This window comes from Molossus molossus, unplaced genomic scaffold, assembly GCF_014108415.1.
Source record: "Molossus molossus isolate mMolMol1 unplaced genomic scaffold, mMolMol1.p scaffold_m16_p_11, whole genome shotgun sequence".
NCBI classification, from domain to species: domain Eukaryota; kingdom Metazoa; phylum Chordata; class Mammalia; order Chiroptera; family Molossidae; genus Molossus; species Molossus molossus.
Window position 1 is genome coordinate 104050008 of NW_023425346.1, and position 23130 is coordinate 104073137.

The following is a 23130-nucleotide window of genomic DNA, read 5'->3' on the forward strand; positions in this document are numbered from 1 at the left end:
GGCACCCGGTGTCCCCTCCCCGGAGACACACACGGGAGACCTGCGTTTAGAACGAAGCCGTCTCTGGTGGGAAAAGCCGGCAGACGGTAGGACGACCTTGAAACGAAGTGTCTGAGAACACCGGGCCGTTCTTTTCCATTTAACCCTCTGTCCAAGGGACTAAAAAAAACCTTTGGGCCAGTGACTTGGCGTCTCGGAGGGGCATCTTTGGGCGTCTCTGGGTAATTCTCACCCGGGGGGCTCACAAAGCCGGGGAACCTGGTCCTGGTGGAGCCCGACCCTGGGCTTTGTGAATGGGCTCCGGTGGGAGGGCAGGTCAGTTTCGAATCGGTTTCCCAGCCGGCTGGCTACCACCCCGTCAGAAACCAGCCCCTTGGGGGAACCTTAGGCAAAGGTAAAGGAGGCGGCGTTGCCCCTGCCCCGGGGGCTGGGAAGAGGCTCGCACTCGCCTTGCTTCCTTATTTGCAGATGATCATCATTTGAAAGACATTTTTGTGGCTTGATTTCCACTCGGAAATAGATGTCACCAGCACAGGATGAGAGAAACTTAGAAAGAATTATGAACTTCTCTTTAAAATGAGAAAGTCAATGAAGGGAGGCAGCGTAACCAGAAAAGGGGAAAATTAAAATCTGAAATAATTTATGAGCAAAATAATTTTCCCGCTAAGAGTATATTAGCTGTTTACTCAAAACATCTGAGAGGCCTGTTCGTGATCAGATCCTACTGTGATCTCCCGAGGGCGTCCCGTCCCCCTGCACCCCAGGGTTTGCTCTCTCTGCTCCCGGACTTGCAGGTCAGTGTCAAGCACATTCGCCAGTGGTGACTCACCTGCCGACGGCCGGTCCTTCGTGGCAGGAAGCGACATCCCCAGCGGTGATTCCGAAGGCCCCGGCTATTGCGATGTCGCTTCGGAAAAGAGATGGCATTTGGGTGCCGAGGGAAAAAGCCCTGTTCCCCTGACATACGGCCACCTCTGTGCACACGGAGCTGGAACCCCCCTTCTCTCTCTGGGCTCCGTCTCAGCTCCTCTCCAACTCTTTCCTTTGGTCGCCTTGGCCCTGCGATGGATCCAGTCTCAACACTCATGGGCCCAGTTTCCAAGCGGGACGGACTTGCCGCAACATCATTGCCACTGCGGGATGGAGGCTGCGGGGGCCAGGAGTCCTGCTGGGACAAGGAAGGCAGGACATGGTCCAGGGGGCAGCCTGGTGGGCTCAGGAAGGTCATGGCTGCAGGAGTGGAGAGAAGATTATGAGGGTAGAATGCACAGGCCCAGTTGGTTGGTTGGATGTGGGGGATGAGGGAGAGAGGGATGGCGCCGAGATTTCTGTCCGGGTCCCAGCAGCGGGTCCAGCCTCGAGATAAGAAGCAGGACGGGCAACAGGACCGCACAGAAACTGCGCCATGTTCAATGTCCTGAGCGGGAGGAACCTGTGTAATGCCACAGCGAGCCGTCCGGCGGGGCTCTCACGGGTGTGGGGTCATCAGCACAGGAACGGCAGTCGAAGGCACCCGCGTGTATGACGTCCAGGAGTTGAGGAGGAGGAGGGACACGCCCACAGAGAAAACCGGGCGACGGGGCCAGAACAGCAAGAGAAAGACTGAGAGATGCAGCGTAGGGACCGTCAAGTGCCGGACTTTTTAAAGAGGGGCATGAAGTAGGGACAGGCCCCCAGGAGTATCTGTGGGTGTGGGGGACAGCGAGGCCATCAGTGAGAGCACGGGACTGATGCAGGCAGCCAGACGGTGGATGTCACACAAGAGCGAGAGGGAGGGGCTGGGCGGGGAGCAGAGGCGACACTGGGCGATGTGGACCCTGACTCCATCGGGAAACGGAGCAGAGGCATCGGAGGTGTTGGTGTACGTGTCGTGGTAAACGGCACAGTAACGAGCCGTCGTGAGTCCCTGTTCAGAAATCCACTAGCAGCCTCCTCCATTAAGAAAAGCTTGAGTAGATATACGTTCATTTCAAGAGCAGTTACCTGCTTATCACTTAGCTTATTAAGTCCTGGCCACATGTGGGCCACTGTGACTGGGCTTTACGCTGAATAGATACATCGACTTTGCACCGACTGCTTCCAGGTTCTGAGTTCTATTTTTTCTTCTGTTATTGTTAAAAGATTAAATTATGCCCTGGCCGGTTTGGCTCAGCGGTTAGAGCGTCGGCCTGCGGTCCAGAGAGACCCGGGTTCGGTTCCCACTAGGGGCACGTACCTCAGTTGCAGTTTGTCCCCGGCCCTGGTTGGTCGTGTGGGTGGCAGCCACTCGATGTGTCCCTTTCACATCGATGTTTCTCTCTCTCTCTATTTCTCTCTCTCCCTCCCACTCTACCTGAGCAAAAAAAAAAAAAAAAAAAGGAAAAATGTCCTCCGGTGAGGATAAAAAAATAAAAAAAAAAAAAGATTACATTATCTCGCCCAGCCGGTGTGGCCCAGTGGCTTGAGCGTCGTCCCGTGGACTGAGAGGTCCCGGTTCGATTCCCTGTCAGGGCACAGGCCCGGGTTGCGGGCTTGATCCCCAGTAGGGGGCGTGCAGGAGGCAGCTGATCGACGTTTATCTCTCATATCGATGTTTCTATCTCCCTTCCGTTCTCTCTAAAAAAAAAGAATAAAAACATATTTTTTAAAAAGGAATAAACTATTTCAAGCGTACCTCCCTCCTCACAGACACATCTGGTGTCCTCGCCTGCCGAGTTCCTGTTCCTCTCCCCTCTGTCCCACTGGGAGCTGCTCTCCCCACTGTTGGGGAAGCTGCCCTGCCCACTCGTGGGTGTGGTAAGAGCACTGAGCCCTCGAGTGGGCAGCCTCTCCGTATTGAAAATGCCTTTGCAGCCCCCACGCCGAGGATGAAGACGCCTGCTTGTACCCCCTTATCGCGACCCTTCGGTCCACAGGCCGACGCTCTAACCGCAGAGCCAAGCTGGCCGGGGCTCGGCCCTCCACATTCTCCTGGGGTTGGGCTGCAAGCTTCCCGTGGGTTCGTGTTCCTGCCCTGGCGGTTCTGGAGTCTGGACCTGCTTCCATCTCAGGCGTCGGGCTGGGCGTGAGAGCCCGGCGGGTCCTCAGGACCGCATGGAGATGAGTTGTTCTGGTGGTGCCTCTCAGCGCTCAGCTCCTCCTCCTCCTCCCTCAGATGACTGAAGCTGCCTGTGGTGCCCAGCTCCCCCGCCCCTGGGACCCGGCCCAGCCAGCTCCCCTTCCAGCCCCTGTCCCACAGCCCTGCCACCCCCCTCACCTGGACTGTCCCCCTGCGTGGCCTCCCGTGCATCCCCCATCCCCTTGGACTGCCCCTTCGTCTCCTCCAGGGCGTCGCCGAACCGCGGCTCCTGCGCCCCCAGCACATCACATCCTCTGCACCGCATCAGGCTGCCCGGGGAGCTGTGCTCTCTGGGCCAGGGGTGGTGTCCATTTCCACAGAAGCCGTGCCCCGTCTCCCCCTCATGCAGCCTCACATCCCGCCGGCCGGGGATGCTGTTGGGGCTCCTTCCCACGGGACCCCCTTTCTCCCCTGGGATTCCTGCGCCTCTTTCCCCCACCCCCAGTCCCCGAACCTCTGGGTCTTCACCTCCTCCTGCTCTGTCTCACCCAGCTCTGAGCTTTCAGCCCTTGGCCCCTCTCTTCTGAAACCTGAGGGCTCTGTTTTTTGTTTGTTTATATTAACTCTCACCCGAGGATATTTTTCATTGATTTTTAGAGAGAGTGGAAGGGAGGGACAGAGAGAGAGAGAAACATCTCTGTGAGAGAGACACATTGCTCGGTTGCCTCCCACACGACCCCCACCGGGGCTGGGGATTAGTCCTGCAACCGAGGTACGTGCTTTTGACCGGGAATCAAACCCGGGACCCCCTTGGTCCGAGGGCCAACTCTCGAACCGCTGAGCCAACCCGGCCAGGGCTGGGAGCTGTGTTTAAGGTGACCACTCACCAAGCTCCGTCGCCTTTTGGGACCTTTACGGTCTTTTAGGAACAGCCGCTGCCGCTTCCCTGGCCCCAGCCTGTCAGTGGACGGCCGTGGACGTGGGCTGCCTGTGGCCAGGTGAGTAGAAACGCTTAGTGAGGAGCTGCGAACACAGCGCACGGGGGGGGGGGCCCAGCGCCCCCCGGACCGGGGTGTGACGGGGCGGGGAAGGCCGCTCGCTGTCGCTCGGCCCCGCGGCTGCTGCGGCTGTGTTCCCAGGTGGCCCCAGCTTTTACAGGAAGCCAGGGGTCTGGGTTTGCCTATCAGCGTCGTCATTTCCGCGTGGTGGGAACTGATTCCGAAGCCTGTTAGGCCCTTGCCGGGCTAACGCAGGCACTTTGTAAGGCTGGCCGCGGCCCAGCCAGGATCACACGCCAGCACCCCGGGCCGGCTTGCCCCGTCTTCTCCTGTCTCTGTGCCAGCCTCCCTGCCCCGCCACGCCACCACCCTGTCCCAGGGGTGCTGCCTCACCCTGCGCCCGACACTCGGTGGCATCCGAACCTAGAGGTTGGCAGGAGGGTCATCTCTGAGACTTCGGGTTGCGTGCGGCCCCTGTAAGTGAGGAGTTTGTTATCACCGTCAGAGACTGGGGAAGACGACGCGATTCCGAAAACGTCGCTGCTTCGGGAGGGAAACTGGAACTGAGACACGGGGCCGTCCCGTGTGTCCTCTCTCTCGAGGACGGCCATCCGGGTTCTGGCACCGTCCCCAAAGCCGAAGGCCTATTTCCAGCCACGTGGCTCCTGCCTTCGGTTTCGTCCAGGAGAAGACCGAGTCTCGGCGGACGAAGTCGCTGCCCCGGGTACGTCCTGTTACGTCCCTGAGCACCGGGGACCGCTCCTCCGTCACTGCAGCTGAAGCTCACGGTGTCCAGGAAAGCACCTCTTTGAGAAGGTGTGACAGGGGGACGTGAGCCAGATTTACGGGGAGACCGCTCCCGTTGGAGTAATTTAAACTGTCATTTTATCCAACAAGAAGAATCCCCCGTATTTTTGAGTGCTCGTATGCAGGCGCCCCGAGAGACCGCGCCTGCCCTCCCGTTAGCCCCCAGGCCCCGCGGCGCGTGTCATCCTGGGTTCGTTTGCCAGGACGCTGGCTGTTGTGGGCGACGCCGGCCCCGTGGTGGCTCGTGTGAAGGTGCAGCCAGAGCCCCCAGGGCTGCGTTTCCTCTTCTCCCCACGAGGACGGCGTCCCCCAGAAGTTACCTCCTTTGCAGCGTCAACTTGACATCGTCCACGTAAGAAACTGGGCTTCACGAGGGGGCCTTAACGGGCCTCCCCACTCCCGGAGTGTAGGTCGTCACCCCACAGTCTGGTCAGTGCTTTGGGGTGCGGGAGGGGACGAGGTGTGAAAACGCAGGTCCCAGAACAATGTCTGGGCAGTCCACTCCTGTCCACCTGCCAGAGCCGCCCAGCTGTGTTGGGCCCTTAGGGATGACCGGGCCCTCATCTCCCGGCCCCAGCACAGCACCTGGGACGGGGTCGGCGCTGGGCGGGAAGGACGTCCAAGTCACAGCCCTCGGCCAGCGGCTGCTTCCATCCGTGCCGTATCAGGTGGCGAGAATGAGGGGGAAATGCGCGTTTTGTCAGCAGAGATTTGGGTTTAGCCAAAAGGGGTGACGATTCAGTGGAAATAATAACCATGGATGGTCATGTCCACAACGAGACCTTTCTCGTGAGGACGCTGAGACGTGTTTCGTGTGTCAGGGCCTAGGCAGTGTGTAGGTCAGGGTTTTCCTGGTGCTCCTGACAGAGGGGGTGAGACCCCACAGTGACCCCTGGGTGGTCCATGTCTGGGGCTGTGGCCCCCAGCCCATCAGTAGCGGGAGGAATGTCTCTCAGTTGGGGTCCCTGATGCCGGTCCAGCCTTGGGGGGGGGGGTGAGTGTCTGTGGCTGGCTCCCCGTGTTTGGGGCCTTCCGTGGACCGAGCTCCTGCTCCAGAGAGACCCTGGCCGTGCTGTTCCTCAAAGCTCAGAGTAAAAATGACTTTGTTCCGTGGCGCGGTGTTAAATTGGCTGGTTAATTCTGGTGTTATTTACCCTGTAATTCATTAGTCTCACCCCGCCATTGGCAGCTGACAGGCTGTAATTTCACGCCTTGCAATAAAAGATGTCTCATAATCTGCTTCATTTAGCAGCAAGAGAATTTAATGAAATTAACTGCAGTCCTAATTATGCCGGTGAATTCTAAAGGCCGCCGTCGCGCCTTCTCGGAGGGAGGACGAGGTCCACCTCGTGAAGGGTTAGAACGTAATTTCCTGGGAGACGTAGCAAATGTCTTCCTTCCGCTGGCCGACCTGGTTTCTCCAGAGTCGCCCCCCCCCCCCCCCGTCGTCATTTCCAAACAGGTTTGAAAGTGGCTCCCCTCTGGGGGTGTCGGCGATGGCAGCGAGTGCACCTTCCTCCCGTGGGTCCATGGTAACGGCTTGCACCCAAACGACGCCCTCCTTCGGGTCTGTCTGTCCAGAGCGCGGGGCCCAGGACTGATCTCTGCCGGGAGGGTGCCCACTGCCTGCTGTCGCCCGTCCGGCTTGGGGTTCCCTCCTTCCCCGGCATACCCCCCTTCTCCAGGACACAGGCCTTACCTGCTTCACTGTCCACCCCTGTGCCCCGGTATGGGGAAGGAGACATGTTCTTGGCACCCAGCGTGCCCATCGTCCTAGTCCGCGTGTCACATATAGCCCCGCGGTCCTGGAAACACGACCTCCATGAGCACACCTTGGCTGCCCGCCTGCACTTCCCCCTCGCTGTCCTCTGTCCTCTGGCTCTTCCTCTTGAGTAGGGGCCAGGCAGGCACAGCAAGTGAGCGGTGCCAATGCCCCCGCCTGCGGTGGGCACGCACGCCTGCCTCTGCCCAGCCACCCCTGCCTCGGCAGCATCTCCTCCAGTGCCAAGGTCACAGCGCCGCCCAGGGTGAGAACGACCGTGAGGAACACACACCGCGGCCGGGAGCCGAAGGGGCAGACGCGCAGGAAGGAAGAACCGTCCTTCGAGCCCCGTGCGGAGAGCAGTTCCCGCACGTCAGTGAGAGAGTCTGGTTCTTCAGGTGCAACAGAAACACGAATAGCCGCAGGGTATTAACTGCTGTCTCTCCTCCGAATCGTGCTTCGCAGATGAGTGACATTTGTCAGGTTCTAACAATAGTCACCTGCCCAGGCGTGACCTGGCCAGCTCGGGCTGCAGCCCCTGTGCCCCACGGGCTCCGTGCAGGTCAGCACGTGGCCACCGGCGAGGACGTGGTTCTCGGCGGCTTCTGTTTCGGAGGCCATGGTGGAGACGGGATGATGGGGTGTTCCTCCTTCACTTGGGGCGGCCCCGGGACGGCCGGGAATAGCCGCTGTGTGTTCTCGACCAATCAGCTGCTTCCTGAGGCATACTCGTGTCCACGATCCCCCGAATCTTACGCCGCCCCGCAGGCGGATGGGCGTTGCCCCGCCGTGGGCGTTGTAGACTCGAAAAGATGATTGTCCTGCAGAGTGCCCCACAGCCCACTCTTGTGAAGGCCGTCCTGGGGCATCTGTGGGTTTGCCGGTCTGCGTCCATTTGGGGACCGGGGCCTGGTATGGGCAGGGGGTAACCGATCTGCCTGGTGGTGATTGGCAGGTCTGTGTTGAGGATTGCTGGGCCTGGACCCAGGGTCTTGCTCCTAGCACTGTGCTCCCCAACACACCGATGGGGTCTCCCAGGCAGAGCCTTGGCTGGATTGGTGTCCACGGGACTCTCCACCATCCAGGAGACCAGGTCCCTGGGCGTCCTCCCAGCCGGTTAGCCCTGGGCCCTCCCACCCGCTTCCCCAGGGCCTGTGAGCACCTGCTGGCCTGCAGTGCTGAGTGTGCACATCAGCACCCACGGGGCGTCCCGTGCTCGCCCCAGCCGGGCGGGGGAGGGGCTCTGGAGCACACGGGCTTTGGGCTTGGAGGACACGCAGAGGTGGACACCCAGCTCCTGGGCAGAAGTGCCGCCTGCTCCCAGGCCCCGGTCCCCGGCACCCCCATCCTGTAGACGTCACCCTCCCACAGATGCCGGGGGGGCATGATGCTGGTTTCAGAGATTTGTGAGGCCAGGTGCCGACTGTTCCTGCCATTGCCTTGCCAGCAGTGTCCCTCAGTTTCCCCTCCTGGGGGCACTTGTACGTGGGCCCGACGCTGGGCCCAGTGCACTCAGGCCTCTGACCCCGAAGGTCAGCCCCGTGCCAGTGCCCGAGCCGCCTGGGAGGCTCCGGGAAATCCAGGGGCCCTGTGAACGGAGGAGGGAGGGGCAGGAATCGCATCCTCGGTGCCCTCCGTAAAAATCCCGGCCGGTGCGGAAGGGGGTTCAGGCAGAGGAGAGAGGGAGGGCCCCACGTGTTTGGCTGCACCACCGTCGTCTCTCCTGTGGTAGCCAGAGGTGATTTTGGCGACGAGCAGTAAGAAAACCCGAAGTATTTCTCTCCCAGACCCTCCCAGCTTATTAAAAGAACTTATAGACATGAAAATACATTAAAGTGGGCAAAGCGGAGAGGGTGAGAGAGATTAACAACCTGCGCTGAATAGAGCCCATTGATGAGCCGGGCCTGTGAGCCGCTGCCGCCTCGGAGACGGGGCGCTGGGGCTGGAAAAGAAGGTCGGGCCTGTCCAGAATCCAGCGGGGGGAGGGGGTGGAAATCTAGAGCTAAAATCAGAGACGCCGCGTGTTCATGTCTGCCCTTGTGCCTGGGAAGATGGGCTCGGGAGGAAGAAAGGCTGTTCCGTGGCCGGTCCCCCGATTTCAGGGCCCAAATTGAAAGATCCGCTTCGCCGGCAGCAGGGCCCGGGCCGTGGGGGGCGCGTGTCCGCGACCCGATCGCCCGGCGTCTGGGTGTCGCTCTGCGGTGCCGGCCGGAGGGGGCCGCGGGCCAGCGTTGACACGCGCCTGACAGGTGGGGTGCCTGCGCAGCTCCTTTTAGGAAGTGGGTGTTGGCGGCTGCAGGGACGCCAGCCTGCCGGTGCGCCCGCCCGCCCGCCCGGGAAAGTTAGCCGTCAGTCAAGTTTTATCTCTTAATGAATAGAGACTGCTAAAGTAAGGGTTAAGTAATTGAGTTTATAATTAATTAGCCATAACCCTCATCAGATAAAGCAGTGGTGAGGGATGTGTTTTTATCTCCTCTCTCTCCCCAGGGCCTGCCCTTCTTTGTCCTTGCCCTGCCTGCGCTTGTCTGGGGCGCTGGGGCCCCGGCCGGCCGCCCTCCCCCACCGGCCAGCGCCGAGGGGTGGTCAGCCGAGCCTGCATTGTGCTGGGAGGCCCGCAATCAGCCCAGCTGTCCGGGCCGTGATGAATTAGCGGTGGGAGTGAACAGAGCAGGGCCGCAGATCGCCCGATAGCTCGCCGGCCGCCGCCGCTTGTCCCCGGCTCAGCCAGGCTCTGGTCTCTGACACCTCGAACAAAGAGGTTTCCGAAGGCAGGGAAGGAGGGCCAGGGCTCCGCCGGAAAGTTGGGCAACTTACAAAAGGGCCCTTAATTTCCAGAGCCGGCAATTCTCTCCACAAAGGGAGGAAATCAATGAGTTTATCCTCTCTCTTTGAGAACCTTAAAAAAAAAAAAGTCCCGGGTTTCAGAGCTTGTCCTGTTTGGGGTACACGCCACGGTGGGAACCATTGTGTGAAGGGACCTGTCTTCCCTGCATCTCACAGGCTGCAGGGGGGGCCCTCCCCCCTCCTCTGTGCAAAGATGGGAGCTCCTGCTATTTGGCCCTGTTACTCGAGGAATATTTTAGGAGACAAGGGCGTGGCTTTGGGGCCGCTCTTGCTGCAGAATTAGAACGAATCTGGGCTTGTAATGTCAACTTTCCTTGTGATTGGAGTTGTTTTCGATAATTAGCCCCCGGCAGGTACAGATAAACCTCTCGGTCCCGCAGGGACGAGGCAGACGGGAGGACGGGTCTGCTCTCCATCTACCCTTGCTGCCTGTCGGGCGACGGTTGTTTTCCTGTGTCAGCAAGACCAGGTGTCACTGGTCGAGACCCTTCGGTGATGACTGGGCCCGCCAAAGCCAGAGTGTTTTCCCAGGCTAAGCGAACTGAGGGCTGATTTTGAATGTTAATGAAAATTTAACCAGACTGAATATAGTATTCAGCCTCACTGAGGGAGCAGGGCGTGGTGAGTGTCGAAACGTGTAGAACAAACGCGCTCCATTTCTGTTGTTGTTGTTTTGGAGGGGCGGGGGGGGGTGAGAAACCCACCGACTGACAGATGGGGTGGGAGCGAGGATGGCGGCTGGTTGGTTTGGGGTCTGGTTAGACATAGACATGGATGGTGCGCAGAGTTCGTTTGGGAAGTGACGTCGTGAACAGAACTCCCAGGAAGTGCTGCCGTCTGCATCGGCTCCCCCCTGGACGTGCTGCTGCCGTCCTTGGGCCACACCCACGGCGGCCAGTGGGGTCAGCAGGCTGGCTCTGGGGGTTCTGTGGCGCAGGAAAAGGAACTGGGTGAGTAGGCTCGGAGGAGGATGGGGACCGAGGCGTGGCATTCGGGTTCCTCAGCAAGGAAAAGTGGCCCTGCCCTGCCTTGCAGACGCCCCCCCCAGCCAGCTCCCCGGATCCCCCAGAAGTCTTGGGGTCACCTCCAGCAGACCCACGACAGCCAGTGCGATCAGGCCTTGTCGAGTCCTGAGACAGTTCAGGCTGTCCCCTGTCCAAGGTCACCAGATCAAGGACGTTGCACAGAGCAGACCGTGTTCCTTCTCCGCATCCGATACCGTTGAGCATCATGGCCCCGTCGGCAAACCATCGGGACAGAGTTGAGAGGGTGTCCTTCCTGCCTCGTCCCCTGAGGTGAGGTCCCTTCTCTGGGTGCTGTCAGGCCGCTCCTGTCCATTCAGCTCCCTGGCTGGCTGGTCTGTCTTCTTCACCGAGACGGGGCCCAGCTAACCCTTTATTCCCCCTTCGGCTGCTGTTGGGGCTGCAGGGCAACCCCAGCTCCACGACAGCTGGTTTAGCCATGGTCGTGGCCACAGACAGGGTCTGGACTCGCGGAGGGGACAGGGGGCTTCGAGCCCCACCGGGTGCCTGGCCCTGCCGCCGCCCTGCTGGCCATGACGTGGAGGTCGCTCTGCCCGGCCAGGCCGCTGGTGTCACATGCGAGGCTCTGGGCGGTCGTGCTGAGTGTTTGGAAGGAGAGCCTCGTGGTTGGGTCAGAAGGGCCTGGCTCTCTGTCTGCCTTACTTTCCGACCGTTATTTTTGTATTTGGATGTTAACGGAGCACATCACGAGCAACACTTCTTTTGCCGTCTGTTTGTGGAGCCATTTCAGTGACACAGCCCTGAAGGGGTAGGCCACGGCCACAGCCACAGCCACGGCCACGCCCGGGACGTCCAGCCAGCTCGCCTGTTGGGACGTATCCATCTGCAGAGGGAGGATTTGTTACTTCGAGAACCTCCGCGTCAGTTATTTTAGACTGTGACCCGTGGATCCTGACCTGTGTTCGGGAAGGAAAAGAAAAGCAGAACAGGTTGAAAGGAGGAGGAGATGAAGGGGTCTTTTGTGATGTCCCCGCAAGTGGGTGCGTCGGCCGCCATACAGGCGCCCTGCTGCCGTGCCCTGGGGCGGGGGCTGCGGAAACGGGTAGGGCGGTGAGTAGCAGAGTCACCAGGCCAGTGATTGCCTGGGCACAGCAGGGAGTCCATGGTACGGCGGCACGTGACATTTGGTGATTCAGGCCTACTTCTAACGTGTCTCCTAAAATCCTCAGTTCTCCTAGCTCTCCTGTGGTCACACATCCCCACTGTTTCCGTTATTAAATTAATCTCAGGTTCATCGTTTTTCAAACTAAGCTTATTTTACCTTGGATATATGCGAAAGTTATAAAAGTTGAGTTTTACTACGTTCAAAACGGAGTGATCCCAGGTAGAAACGGAGGATCAGTCTTCCTTCCCTTCAGATCCGTTGCTCCGGACCTCGTTCTGTTACACCACGATGCTGGGACCCCAGGAGGCCTGAGCAGGTCCTCGGCTGGAGCCGTTCCACAGGAGCGGAGACGGGGTACTGCTGGAAGGAAGGCAGGGCGTCTGGGCAGGGGGCACACGTCGGGGCCCTGGTGCTGTGCGGACATGGGCCCATGTCCCCTTTGGTGGTCGCTCGGTGCCTGGAGGCTGCCGCACCCCCGGGGGTCCGCCTCGTCTCAGAAGAACCGGGACTAGGTTACTTCCCTGGGGCTGTAGCTCGTCCTTTGAGCTCCGTTCCGATCCCTGGTGCCTGCCCAGAATCATGTGGGTCGTGTGTGAGAAGCTGCGCCTTGCGTGATGTCAGCAAGGAAGAGACTGGCTGGGTGCCCCAAGCAGAGGGGTGACCCCAGGCACCTCCTGACTCGGACCTCTTTGGGTTGGGGCCACCATCACACCCGTGAGCAGCCCCCTTGGACCACCTGCCCGCCCAGTCCTGAACCATCCCTGTGACTCGGCACACCAGCTGTGCCATGGTGAGGTGATGACCTTGACCTGGGCCACAGGTCGACCCAGAGGACACAGGCCTGGATGGGAAAGGGTGAGCTTCCGGTGCGAAGTCAGAAACCCTGGCGTGAGAACGGTTGGATGTGGGGCATCCACTAATAACGTCCTCCGCCAGGGGTCCTGTTGGATTTCAGACCTGCAGGCGGTGCCACCTGCTCCTCAAGGCCAAACCCCACCTGTACGGTGGGGCCGGACACTGCTGTGGGCGAACGAGACACACACGCAGTCACGCAGCGTCTACCAGTGCACGCATGTGATTGCGGGAGCCGAGCCTTCCTGGGGGGCGCCCTCCTCGGAGCCCACCCAGACCCCCAGTCAGCAGTCAGCATCTGAGTTTGTCCCAGTGAAGGGGTGCTGCATTCCTGGGGTGCTGCTCTCGGCGCCTTCCCTAAGCACCTGCGGGGAGACCTCAGACATGGTCCCCCCCATCCACCCCTGCTGGGTTGCTCAAAGCACGCCCACTGGGGAGACGCACCGCCCTGGTTGCTGCCTTGACTTCTAACGCAGAAACTGCGGGAGCGGCCGCACACAAACACGGCCATGTCGCGTGTCACAGCCGTCGGTGGCCCGCCCACATGTGCACACACGTGGCTGGCACGGGAGAGCACCTCCGCGGGGCGGCCGCTAGCTTCGCTCAGGAGCCAGTGCAGGGTCAGCGCCTGGTGAAAGGCTAGAGGACAGGCGTGTCCTGTGCACCTGTGACTGATTCCCAGCGCTCAGCACGGAAGTCATTTGGGAATCGATTAGGTATAAAGAAAGGTTTTCCAGTTCAAGGCACTGAAGGACTGGAAGTTTGCTAGGTTAACCCTCCAGTGTGCCTTTTGTTAATCCTCGCCTGAGGATACTTTTTTCCCTTTTATCTTCAGGTAGAGTGGGAAGGAGGGAGGGAGAAAGAGAGAGAAACGTCGACCCGTGGCTGGAATTGAACCTGTGACTCTTGGTCTGCTGGCCAGTGCTCTAGCTGCTGAGCCACACTGGCCAGGACTCCAGTGCACCTTTTGATCTGTGCCACGTTCTCCTGTCGTTTGTGTCACGTGAGCGTGGCTGTGCGTGGCGCTGTGGCCTGCGTGGTCGTGGGGCATTTTCATTGTTCTGGCAGAGGGCTGCGGAGCACACAACCTCTCGTTTTAGTATTGTCATTTGGGGGAAATGCTCATCTTCATAGCCAAAGCCTTTAACTGTGTAAATTCAAATAGAATGTAATTCAGACCACGTAGCAATCCTTAGCAGATTTCATCGCCCACGTTAGTGCAGAAAGGGAAGTTAAGCTGGGCATATAAAATTGCAATTCATTTAATTTTTCTTTAGTTGGTTAGCAGATTACTGTTCATTGTTCCAACACATTTTATCCAGGGTTTGGTAGCATTAGTTAAAAAATGAAAAGATAATGCTGTAGAACATGAACACAACATCTTCAGAGAAATAGATTTATCAGACTTACATCAGCAAAGTTCTGGGGGGCTTTCTACCAATTAAAAGCATTTTTCTTTGGCCCTGGCCAGTTTGGCTCAGCGGTAGAGCATCACCCCACAGACTAATGAGTCGCAGGTTCGATTCCAGTCAAGGGCATGTCCTTCAGTTGCAGGACACGTCATTTGGGGAAAATGCTCAAATGACATTCCCCGGCCCTGGTAGGGGTCGTGAGAGAGACAACCAGTCAATGTGTCCTTCTCATGTCGATGTTTCTCTCTCTCTCCCTCTTCCCCTCTCCCTCTATCTGAAGATAAATAGAAAAAAATATCCTTGGTGAGGATTAAAAATAATAATAGTAAAACAAATAAAAGCATTTATAAAAGATAGGGCTTAGTGTGTCTTTTTTATAAAGACATTGAGCCTTAAGGTTGGCAAATTGATAGACAAAACATATATATTTCCTTGAATTTGTTGAAAATTCAGTAAGTTAGGGGGGGATTATTTTAAAACTGTACAAATCTAAGAAAGCAGACTTCTTTCCCAGAGACGATCAGGAGTAATGAGTAGGAATCATTCAGCAGTGAATTGTAGTTTGTGTGCACAATTATATGTATTCATGACTTGATGTGCACTTCCCCTTTGTCAGAAGTTATAACGTATCCATCTACCATGAAAGGCCCCTGTAACATGAAAGGTGGTGTCCCTCCATGCCTATGAAATTGATGAGCTGATGAGCAGGGAGAGACTGACTCATATTTTAATGCCAACAGTCACAGTCCTCATACCCAAAGAACGGGGGCATCAAAGTTGGTGGTAGCAAAGAGTATTTGCTGCGGTAATTGACAAATAATACCCCTCATAAATACTGCCAGTCTTTTCAATTAGTTTTCATCTAAAATTCGGGCTACAAAATGATGGCCTGTCAACTGACAATGAATGGCAAAAATTAATAAATTGTCTTCTAAATAGAATGGACACTTAAGAAAAATTGGGCAGCCAATTTAGCACAGCATGAAGCAGGGGAACCTTTTGTACTGACGCGGGCTCTAATGTTGCCTCTGTCTTTATTGATGGTGCTCGGCGGCTGCTGACAGTTTTGTTGCTACTGGCAACTTTCTTCATTAAAATTAAAGCCAGCATCAAATTCCATTAGCCGTACGCTGGGCACCTTGCATTTCCTTATACATATTGTTTCTTTTATTAACTCCCTCTCCACCCGTGAGAAGTTTGAAAAGAAGCGAAACGGGAGGAATTATTTGCCTCGTCCGGAGAATTATCCTCTGTTCTTGGGGAAGAACAGTTGTCACCTGCCCTGTGGGACCCACATCCTGGGACCCTCTCTTCTGCCCTCCGCCCCTTCAGAATGGAACCATATTGCCTCAATAAATACCTTTGAGTTTCTCATTTTTTCTGAGCAGTTTTTGCTCGTTTAACTTCTGGCTTCCGGTTCCTCCCGGTATTTCCAGCCGTACCTCGACACCGCAGTAGCCTGATGCTGGAGACACCTGCGTTTTCCAGGAATACCTTTGTGTTATTTTCCCTGAAGGCATTAGTTTTATCTATAGAACAGATTTCAACCTTCGAAGGGAAAGAAGTCGAGCTTTGTGCTTAAGCAGTTGAAAAGCTTGAAATGCCTCAGCCCCAAGCATTGCCTCTGTGGACAATAAGAAGTAACAGTCCGACCCTGGCTGGGCAGCTCGTTTGTTAGAGCTTCATCCCCAAGGTTGTGGGTTTGATGTGCGGTCAGAGCACATACAAGAAGCAACCGACGAAGGCATGAATGGGTGGAGCAACAAATCCATGTTTCTCTCTCTCTTTCCTCTCTCTCACATCAATTAAAAAAAAATTTTTTTTTTAAGTAAACAGTTCACGTTCTAGGATAGCTCTACGCTGGGATCCCCTACCACAGGGGTCTCCGCCACGCCTGTCTCTCCGCTGCTTTCTGAGGCCTTCAGTGCCGCTGAGTTTAGGGGCAAACCTTCCTCTCGATGGTTTCCGCCTTTCAGGTTCCATCTCACACCGACAGAAACGGAGATACTCATTGAAACAGGGAAAGGTTAGGTGCCAGGCCACAAAGGAAAAGGCGTTACACCAGGAAACCTATGTCAGAGAAACCGCTAAACGTGAGCTCCCTGGCAGGCAAGGCAAAAAGGGAAATACAGCTCCGAGCTCTGCCGGAAGTGGCGATGGAAGTCCTGTCCGCGTTTCTGTCACCCTTCTTCACTGACTTGAAACCACGAATGACAATGACCTTTTCTGCTTGTTGGTTTGTACTTCCAGAAGATGGTTTATGGACTCTTGATGTAAGAGTTAGCTTTTTCTAGTCACAGAGGTTCTCAGCGACCACCGTCCCCCACGCCTTCTACCGTCACGTCAGAGAAAAATACGAGTAGCATCTAGGGTAGTGTTAAATAAAAGAGAATCCGACACATGAATATCCTTGTCTGTCTTATTCTCCGTTTTTTTTTTGTTTGTTTTATTTTTAATGTAGAAAGTGACGGAAATTTTAAACGTTTCATAATTAAAGGTTGCGACTCCCTTTGCTCTGCAGAGAGGTGGTAGATGCTGCAGTCTGTTTTTTCTAAAAAAACAAACAAACAACAAAAACCATTTCTGACCCGTCAGTCGCGAAGTGAGTGGATCCAGCAGCCGCAGGAAGGCTCTGCCGGCTGTCTTTGTGAGTCACCCTGCATGACTAAATGAGGAGCCACCTGTCAAAAAGTCCTGCAGTTAGTTGCGTTTAAAAAGATGAGTATTCACCAAGACTGTACTGCTTGCTAACCCGTAGATACGCAATTCTTTTTAAATTAAATTTTCCGAAATGTATTGGGGTGACATTGGTGAATAAAATTACGTTCAAAGTCTCGAGTTCTGTGATACATCATCTGTAAATTGCATGTGTGTTCACCACCCAAAGTCGAGGCCCCTTCTTTAATATTGTTGACGGGTCCATGAAATGAACGGCGCGGAACCCCCGCACATGCGTCCGGCCATCTGAACCCACCGCTCCCCCCCCCCCAATATCTGAGCCCGGCAAGGAGACAATTGTTACTTGATGACTGAACCCGCTAATATGTTACAGTAAATGGGGCATGAAATACAATACTTTATATATAGTATAGACGAAGTGATTCTTATATTGAAACAACAAGGCCATTTTTAACTTGCTGACACAATATTTGCAGTGTTTCATCATTAAATTGTCCTGATTAACAATCAGCTTCCGGAGGGAGGCCGTTGGAGTCATTTTTTTTTTACCGGGATGCATCCGGGGGTTTTTTGAGCACCCCTCTGTCCTCCCGTCTGTCTGAGGTCTGGGAGACTCCGGAGTGAAGAGAGATGGGGCCTGTGTCGTGCACTCGTTTTCATAGTGCGGTTTTGACAGCTGCCAAGCGCTCGTCCCAGATTTGTTTTGTCTTAGTAAGGTGTCCCAGGCGCTGAGGAAGGGATGCATGTTTTGTTGATGGTGACAGCAGTGTGTCCCTGTCACGGCCTCTGAGTCTGAGCAGAGACCACCAGAGGATGTCTGGTAGAAGGGAAGCCCGTCCAAGCTGTCCCGGGCGTTCAGGGACACCTCCGCACACACAGCCCCAGAACGTGACCCTGACTGGATTCACTTTGTTTTTCCAGAAGCACAGTCTTACTATTTTCTTACATTTCTGAGCACTTCGTGATGGTGTTGGGTTTCCAAGAAAGTCAGCAGCAGCGGTGGTGGTCAGTGTCGGCGGAGGGAGATACTTGCGCTGGCCGTGAACGAATCCGCACCGGACTGTGCCCGGGGCCCGGGGACAGCTGTCGGGTTCGGTTTCTGAGCCATCCTAATCCGTGGCAGAGGCTGCCTGGAGGGTGTTGAGGAAGCTTCTGAGGCGCGGCGAAAGCAAGTGGGGGCCCCCTTGCCCAGTGGGTGTCATCCCCACTTTGTGTCTTGGCCTAAAATTGCAGGGTGGCTGTCGGCACAAACCTTTTTCCTTGCTTAACCACATGGAAGCTGACTGGTCATTCCCTCCTCAGATTGCCCCTCCAGAAACTCGAGTCCAGGTCCACCTGGCCGTCCTACCCATCCGCAGGGAAGCGCCCGAGGCCAGGCCCTGGGTGGGTGTGCTTCACGCTCTCCCGGGTCGTGGGTCACAGTGATGCTGGGTGCGGGGAGGCCGGGTGGCCCAGGCCTCCCAGGAGACCGGTTCACGGCCCATTCTCTCTGACCACCCTGGCCACAGTGCCAGGCCCGAGCCTGTGTTGCTAATACGACTGGAGCCCCACGGACAGTGTGGGTTCAAGTTCGTGTGTTCTCTTCCTTGCTCACGTTACCTTGCGCAATTATTTAATCTCGATGACACCTTCTACCACTCATGGCAATGGGTACGACCTTCAGTCACCTGTTCATTCGACAAGCCCTTATTTGCGCTTGAACGTGTCATTTGCCAGGTTAAAGGAAACGGAAATGGACAAAATGAACATGATCCCGACCGCTGTTAGGCTGGTGATGCAGAAGCTAAGGGACCGGACGGGAGGAGCTGGTGTGGGCTGGCGGCCTGGGCAGCGCCGTCGAGTGGAAACAATGTGTGCCCCGGTGTCCTCTGGGTAGCCACACCAGGGGGAGTGAAAACTCTCAAAAATAAAGAAAGAACAAGTGAGGTTCATTTTAGTACTCTGTTTTATTTAACCAAGTATATCCACGATTTAATTATTTCAGCCTGTAATCGATGCAAAGGTCATCCTTTTTCCTACTCGAGCCTTCGAAGTCTGGTGTGGAGTTGACACACGCCGCCGGTCTCGGCACTGACCACACGATGAGTCCTCAGTTCTCACACGGGGCTCCTGGGGACTCGTGTGCGCGGAGCAGGACCAGTGGGAGGGGGCGAGACCCAGCTGGGAGATGGCGGAGGCAGGGCAGGGGCCCCTGGGCCCCCGGGCCAGTGGGGTGAGCAGGGCTGTTGTCCCCAGTAGGCAGCCGGAGGAACCCCGGGGTGGGCTCACCTGGAGCTTCCCGCTGGCTGGCCGAGAGCGAGCTGACGGCAGGACACCAGGTGGTGCTGTCCGCAGCTGTGGCTGAAACCCCAGGGAAAGTGTTCCTCGAACTGGGCTCTGATGGGGCAGCTCCGGGAGCCGGGTGGGTGGGCAGTGGGCAGAGGTATCAGAGAGACCGGGGGGGGGGGGGCACTGAATTCCATGGAGAACTCGTTTAAAAGTGTGGGTGTGGGGACGACAGGCAGGCCTCCCATGCGGAAGACTTGTGGTTCGGTAGATACAACCACCTCCGTAGCTTTGACCCAAAAACCTCCGCAGCTTTGACCCTCGCCACGGCCAACTCCCAGGCGTGAGCCCGGCGCTTTGATGAGGGGCGGTCACAGCTCGCCTGGGCTCCGCGTGCTGGCTGGGCGTCGGGGTGCTCGCTGGAATAAGCTGCTTGCACAGAAATCCCTTTCTGCCGTGCCCACACACCGCGGTGTCCTTGCACGGGGTGTTCGTGTCCGTGCTGCGCCCGTCATCACAGGAGGGGCTCTGCCCATCCGCCCCAGCCTCTCCGGGACCCGCCTGGGCGCCCTGGCTTCCTGGGCGGGCGATGGAATCCAGTGTGACCTTCTTCCCTGAAGGAGGAACCTCTCACAGGCTCGGCAGGGTCTGTTTTCGGACCGGGGAGGGCGCCGTTGGAGGTGTTTGTGGTTTCCCCCCCCCCCCCCGGGCCGACTGGGTGGCAGGCGGGGAGGGACCCCCAGAGGTGACCGAGTGGCTCTGCTCTGCGAGTCCCCGGCGGGCGGTCAGTGCCGAGGGGCGGCCCGCAGAGGTGTCACCCGCAGCCATTAAATACAGATACTGTCATCGCTGCTGCTGGGGACCTCGTGACGGGGGAGGCAGGGTGAAAGGAAGAAAAATGAGGTGATGGAGAAATAATATCAACGGGGAACATCAAGGAGCAGGTCTGCCGGTCCTGCTGGGAGTTTTTCCTTCGTTTCCCACTTTTTTCTTTTCTTTGGTTGAGGGAGGTTTTTTTTTTTTGTTTATTTGTTTTTTAATGTATTGTTGTTATTGTTTGAGGATCCCGCTAAGCAGGAGTTCCGTGCTTTTTTTCCTGGGTGGGGCCTCAGCCCAGGCAGACCTACCGGGAGGCGGGACCCTCCTCGGGTCTCCTGGCTGCGGCGAGGGGAGAGGAAACCGCACACCACAGTCCCCGCCGTCCCTGCTGCTCGCCGGACGGCGCACTCGGTATTGCATTGCGTTCTGTGTCCGTCATTATTAAAATGTGAAGTGTGTCGGTCACAAAGCATACATTTCGGGGCAGTTAGCTGAATAATTCGTGTCTTTATTATCCCAAATTACTGCTGCGCTCTGGAGAGGGGACGAGTTTGGCCAATTATTGCCATTTGAGCTGGATTTGTGGGTGATTAGCTCCCGGTCGAATGCAGTCCGGGCCAGCGCTTTGAAGCCCGGGCCGTGTGATTTTCTCAGCAGTGGGGTAGGAAGAGACGCGGCTAATGACAGGAAGGTCGCACGGGTCCCCTGACCTGTGTGTGGCGTAGGTTCAGGTTTCGCAAATAGGGCACCGACAATAACAAGAGTGTCACTAACCCCACCGTGCATAATCGGGGCTTTATAGGATTGTTGGAGATGCTGACAGCTCAATTAAAGTGTAACCCTTTGTACCCTACAACCTGGCAGAAGGACAGGAATATGACTAACCAGAACGGGGAGGGGTCGCGAGGGAGCTGGTTAGAGCCAGAATCCTCCCGCGGCCCCTCGCCTCCCCAGCCCTCGGGGAGCAGAAGAAGCGGGGAGGAAGCCTTGTCCTGGTATAATGGGCAGCCTTCGGAGCAGCGCCCGGGAGGCAGATCGTACTATTATTTTTCCTAAGAGTTCAGTTAAGGGGGCTCCCTGCGGTTTCTGTGGGATCTCTTTAAACTAGGGAGGAAATTAAAACGGCCGAGGTGGCAGAGCCCGCGGGTGCTGGTCCCTCCCACCCGTCCATCGACTTGCACCACCGCAACTTACATCCAAGCATCACGTAGGCGAAGCTGCTAGAGGTTTTCCACCTGGGGAGGATCTGGGGAGCCCGGCCCACTGGGATTATTTTCTTGCATCAGTGAATCGACGGTGCTGGGGGTTTATGTATGGATTTGGGGAGGACACACATTTCAACCTGGAACACCTTCCCTGACTGTCGCGTTTAAACTACAGCCCCATCCACGGCTTGTCACCCTTCGTCCTGTGCATGCCATTGCCTAACTTGCCGTAAGTACTGTGTTCTTCCTGGCAGGAAGGTAGGACCGCTCTGTCCGCAGACTGGAGAACGGTCTGTGTGGCATACAGTAGGTGCTCAGTAATTACCAATTGAATAAATGTATCCATTCAAATTCATTGTGTCTTCTTCCTCCAGAAATGGTTTCCCTTGAGACTACAACTAAGTAGCTGTTCATTTATCAGACCCAAAGGCCAAAAGTGCCTGATTGGCTGCCTAGCTCTTTGCTATGATTCTTCCTATTCTAAACCACCCAGAAAACACACAGGCTGTGACCCCATCCTGGGAACATGGTCCACATAACACTGTCACTGTAACAACAATTGCCAGGAGTTTAACGATTCCTTTAAAATGCCCTGAACATATGAAGGTGATTTTGCATTAAAGTTAACTTTCTTCTAAATTGGATCCTTTTATATTTACAATCCATCGACCGGTCGCCTCTCAAACAACCCTGACCAGGGCCAGGGATGGAACCTGCAACTGAGGTACATGCCCTTGACCGGGAATCGAACCCGTGTCTCTGGTCCAAGGGCCAGATGCTCTCACTGCTGAGCCAAACCAGCCAGGGCTTCTACTTTTTTTTTTTTTAGTACGTTTTATTTTTTAAATTTATTTTATTTTTTTAGAGAGAGAGAGAGAAACATTGATCGGCTGCCTCCTGCACGCCCCCTGCTGGGGACTGAGCCAGTAACCTGGGCATGTGCCCTGACCGGGAATTGAACCAGGATCTCTCAGTCCACAGGACGACGCTCAGTCCACTGAGCCACACCGGCCGGGCAGGGCTCCTACTCTTTCATCATCTCTTTCTGGGCATTACGCAGGGATTGTATTATTATTATTATTATTATTATTATTATTATTGTCGGAATCAACATTGCTGGGATGGAATTCCGGCTCGGCTGCCCGGGCGCGGACCTCCTTGCTGAACTGTCCTTGGAGGAATTGTCTGTAATAATTCCTTCCCTCAGTGCGTCTCTGTGTGTGCACATCAAGTGCCTTCCAGAGTTATGGGGGCGTCCTCGGTGCTAACTCACTGATGGCTCCTGCTCTCCCGTCACTTGCGAACCGTCTTTCCACTTGAACGGCGAGCGGTGGCGGCCGTGGTGTCCCTGCGGACCGGTCATCCCGTCACACCCCTCTCGGCTGCCTTCTGCTCCCCGGACCGTGGGGCCCAGTCATCCGGGTTCGACTCAGTTGCTTTTTAATTGAGTGGTGGGGTGTTACTCCCTCCCCACTTTTCTTTGTTTTAGACTCTTTTGGTTTTAGGTTTTCCGTGGGTTGCTCTGGTGCTTGGAGACCTTTGGATTTATGGAGACGTTTTAGAACTAGGACTCTCCGTACACTGGGATAATCATTTCAGGGCTGACCTCGGTGCCAGGCACTGACATGGGTCGGGAGCCAGAGGCCCCCGGACACCCCGGCCCCCAGAACTCCAGTCCCTGGGGGAGGGCCCTTGTGTCTGTCCTGGGTGTGCTGGGTTTGCAGTCCCTAGTAGATAGAGAAGGACATCCGGTCCGGAAGGAGGAGCGAGGACTCGAGCATGTGGGGTAGTGACGGCCGAAGGTAAGAGTGTGATGCAGGGACCTGTAGGGCGTGTGCGGTGAGACCCAGCATCCCACCTGCCGGGCGGGGTGCCCTGAGGGGGGACACCTCTGAGCCACAGCAGTACCACCATGGGGTCTTAAACAGGAATGTATTGTCTCACAGTCCTGGAGGCTGATATCCAAGGTCACCGTGTTGGCGGGGCTGGTTTCTGCGGAGGCCTGTCATGCTCTCTTCCCTCTGTGTCTGTCTGTGTCCTGGTCTGTGAGGACACCAGTCACACGGGAGTAGAGCCTCATTTCACCATCATGACCTCTTTTCAGCTTCAAATACAGCCATGTTCTGAGGTGCTGGGGGCTTCAACATATGGATTCGGGAGGACGTAATTCAGCCCATAGCACCCACTAGCGAAGGGTCTCATGACGCTTATTCAGTACAGGTTATGGGAGCCCAGAGCCCATGACCGCAGCTCAGGACTGAAGGGTTAGGGAGTGTTCCCCAGGACGGTAAGGATTTACGGG

At 56.3% G+C, this 23130-nt stretch overlaps 1 protein-coding gene across 8 annotated transcripts in view; it reads left to right on the forward strand.

Annotated features, from left to right (window-relative positions):
* Positions 1-23130, forward strand: part of AGAP1 (ArfGAP with GTPase domain, ankyrin repeat and PH domain 1) — a 479358-nt gene that overhangs the window by 265165 nt on the left and 191063 nt on the right. The window contains exon 10 of one of the 8 annotated variants that reach the window (XM_036254522.1): positions 9092-9515. The exons of the other annotated variants lie outside the window; for them this stretch is intronic. Within the exon in view, the coding sequence (XP_036110415.1) occupies positions 9092-9295 (204 nt within the window). The 3' untranslated portion in view covers positions 9296-9515. Of the gene's footprint in view, positions 1-9091; positions 9516-23130 lie in introns of those variants that run through there. 8 annotated transcript variants of the gene reach the window in all.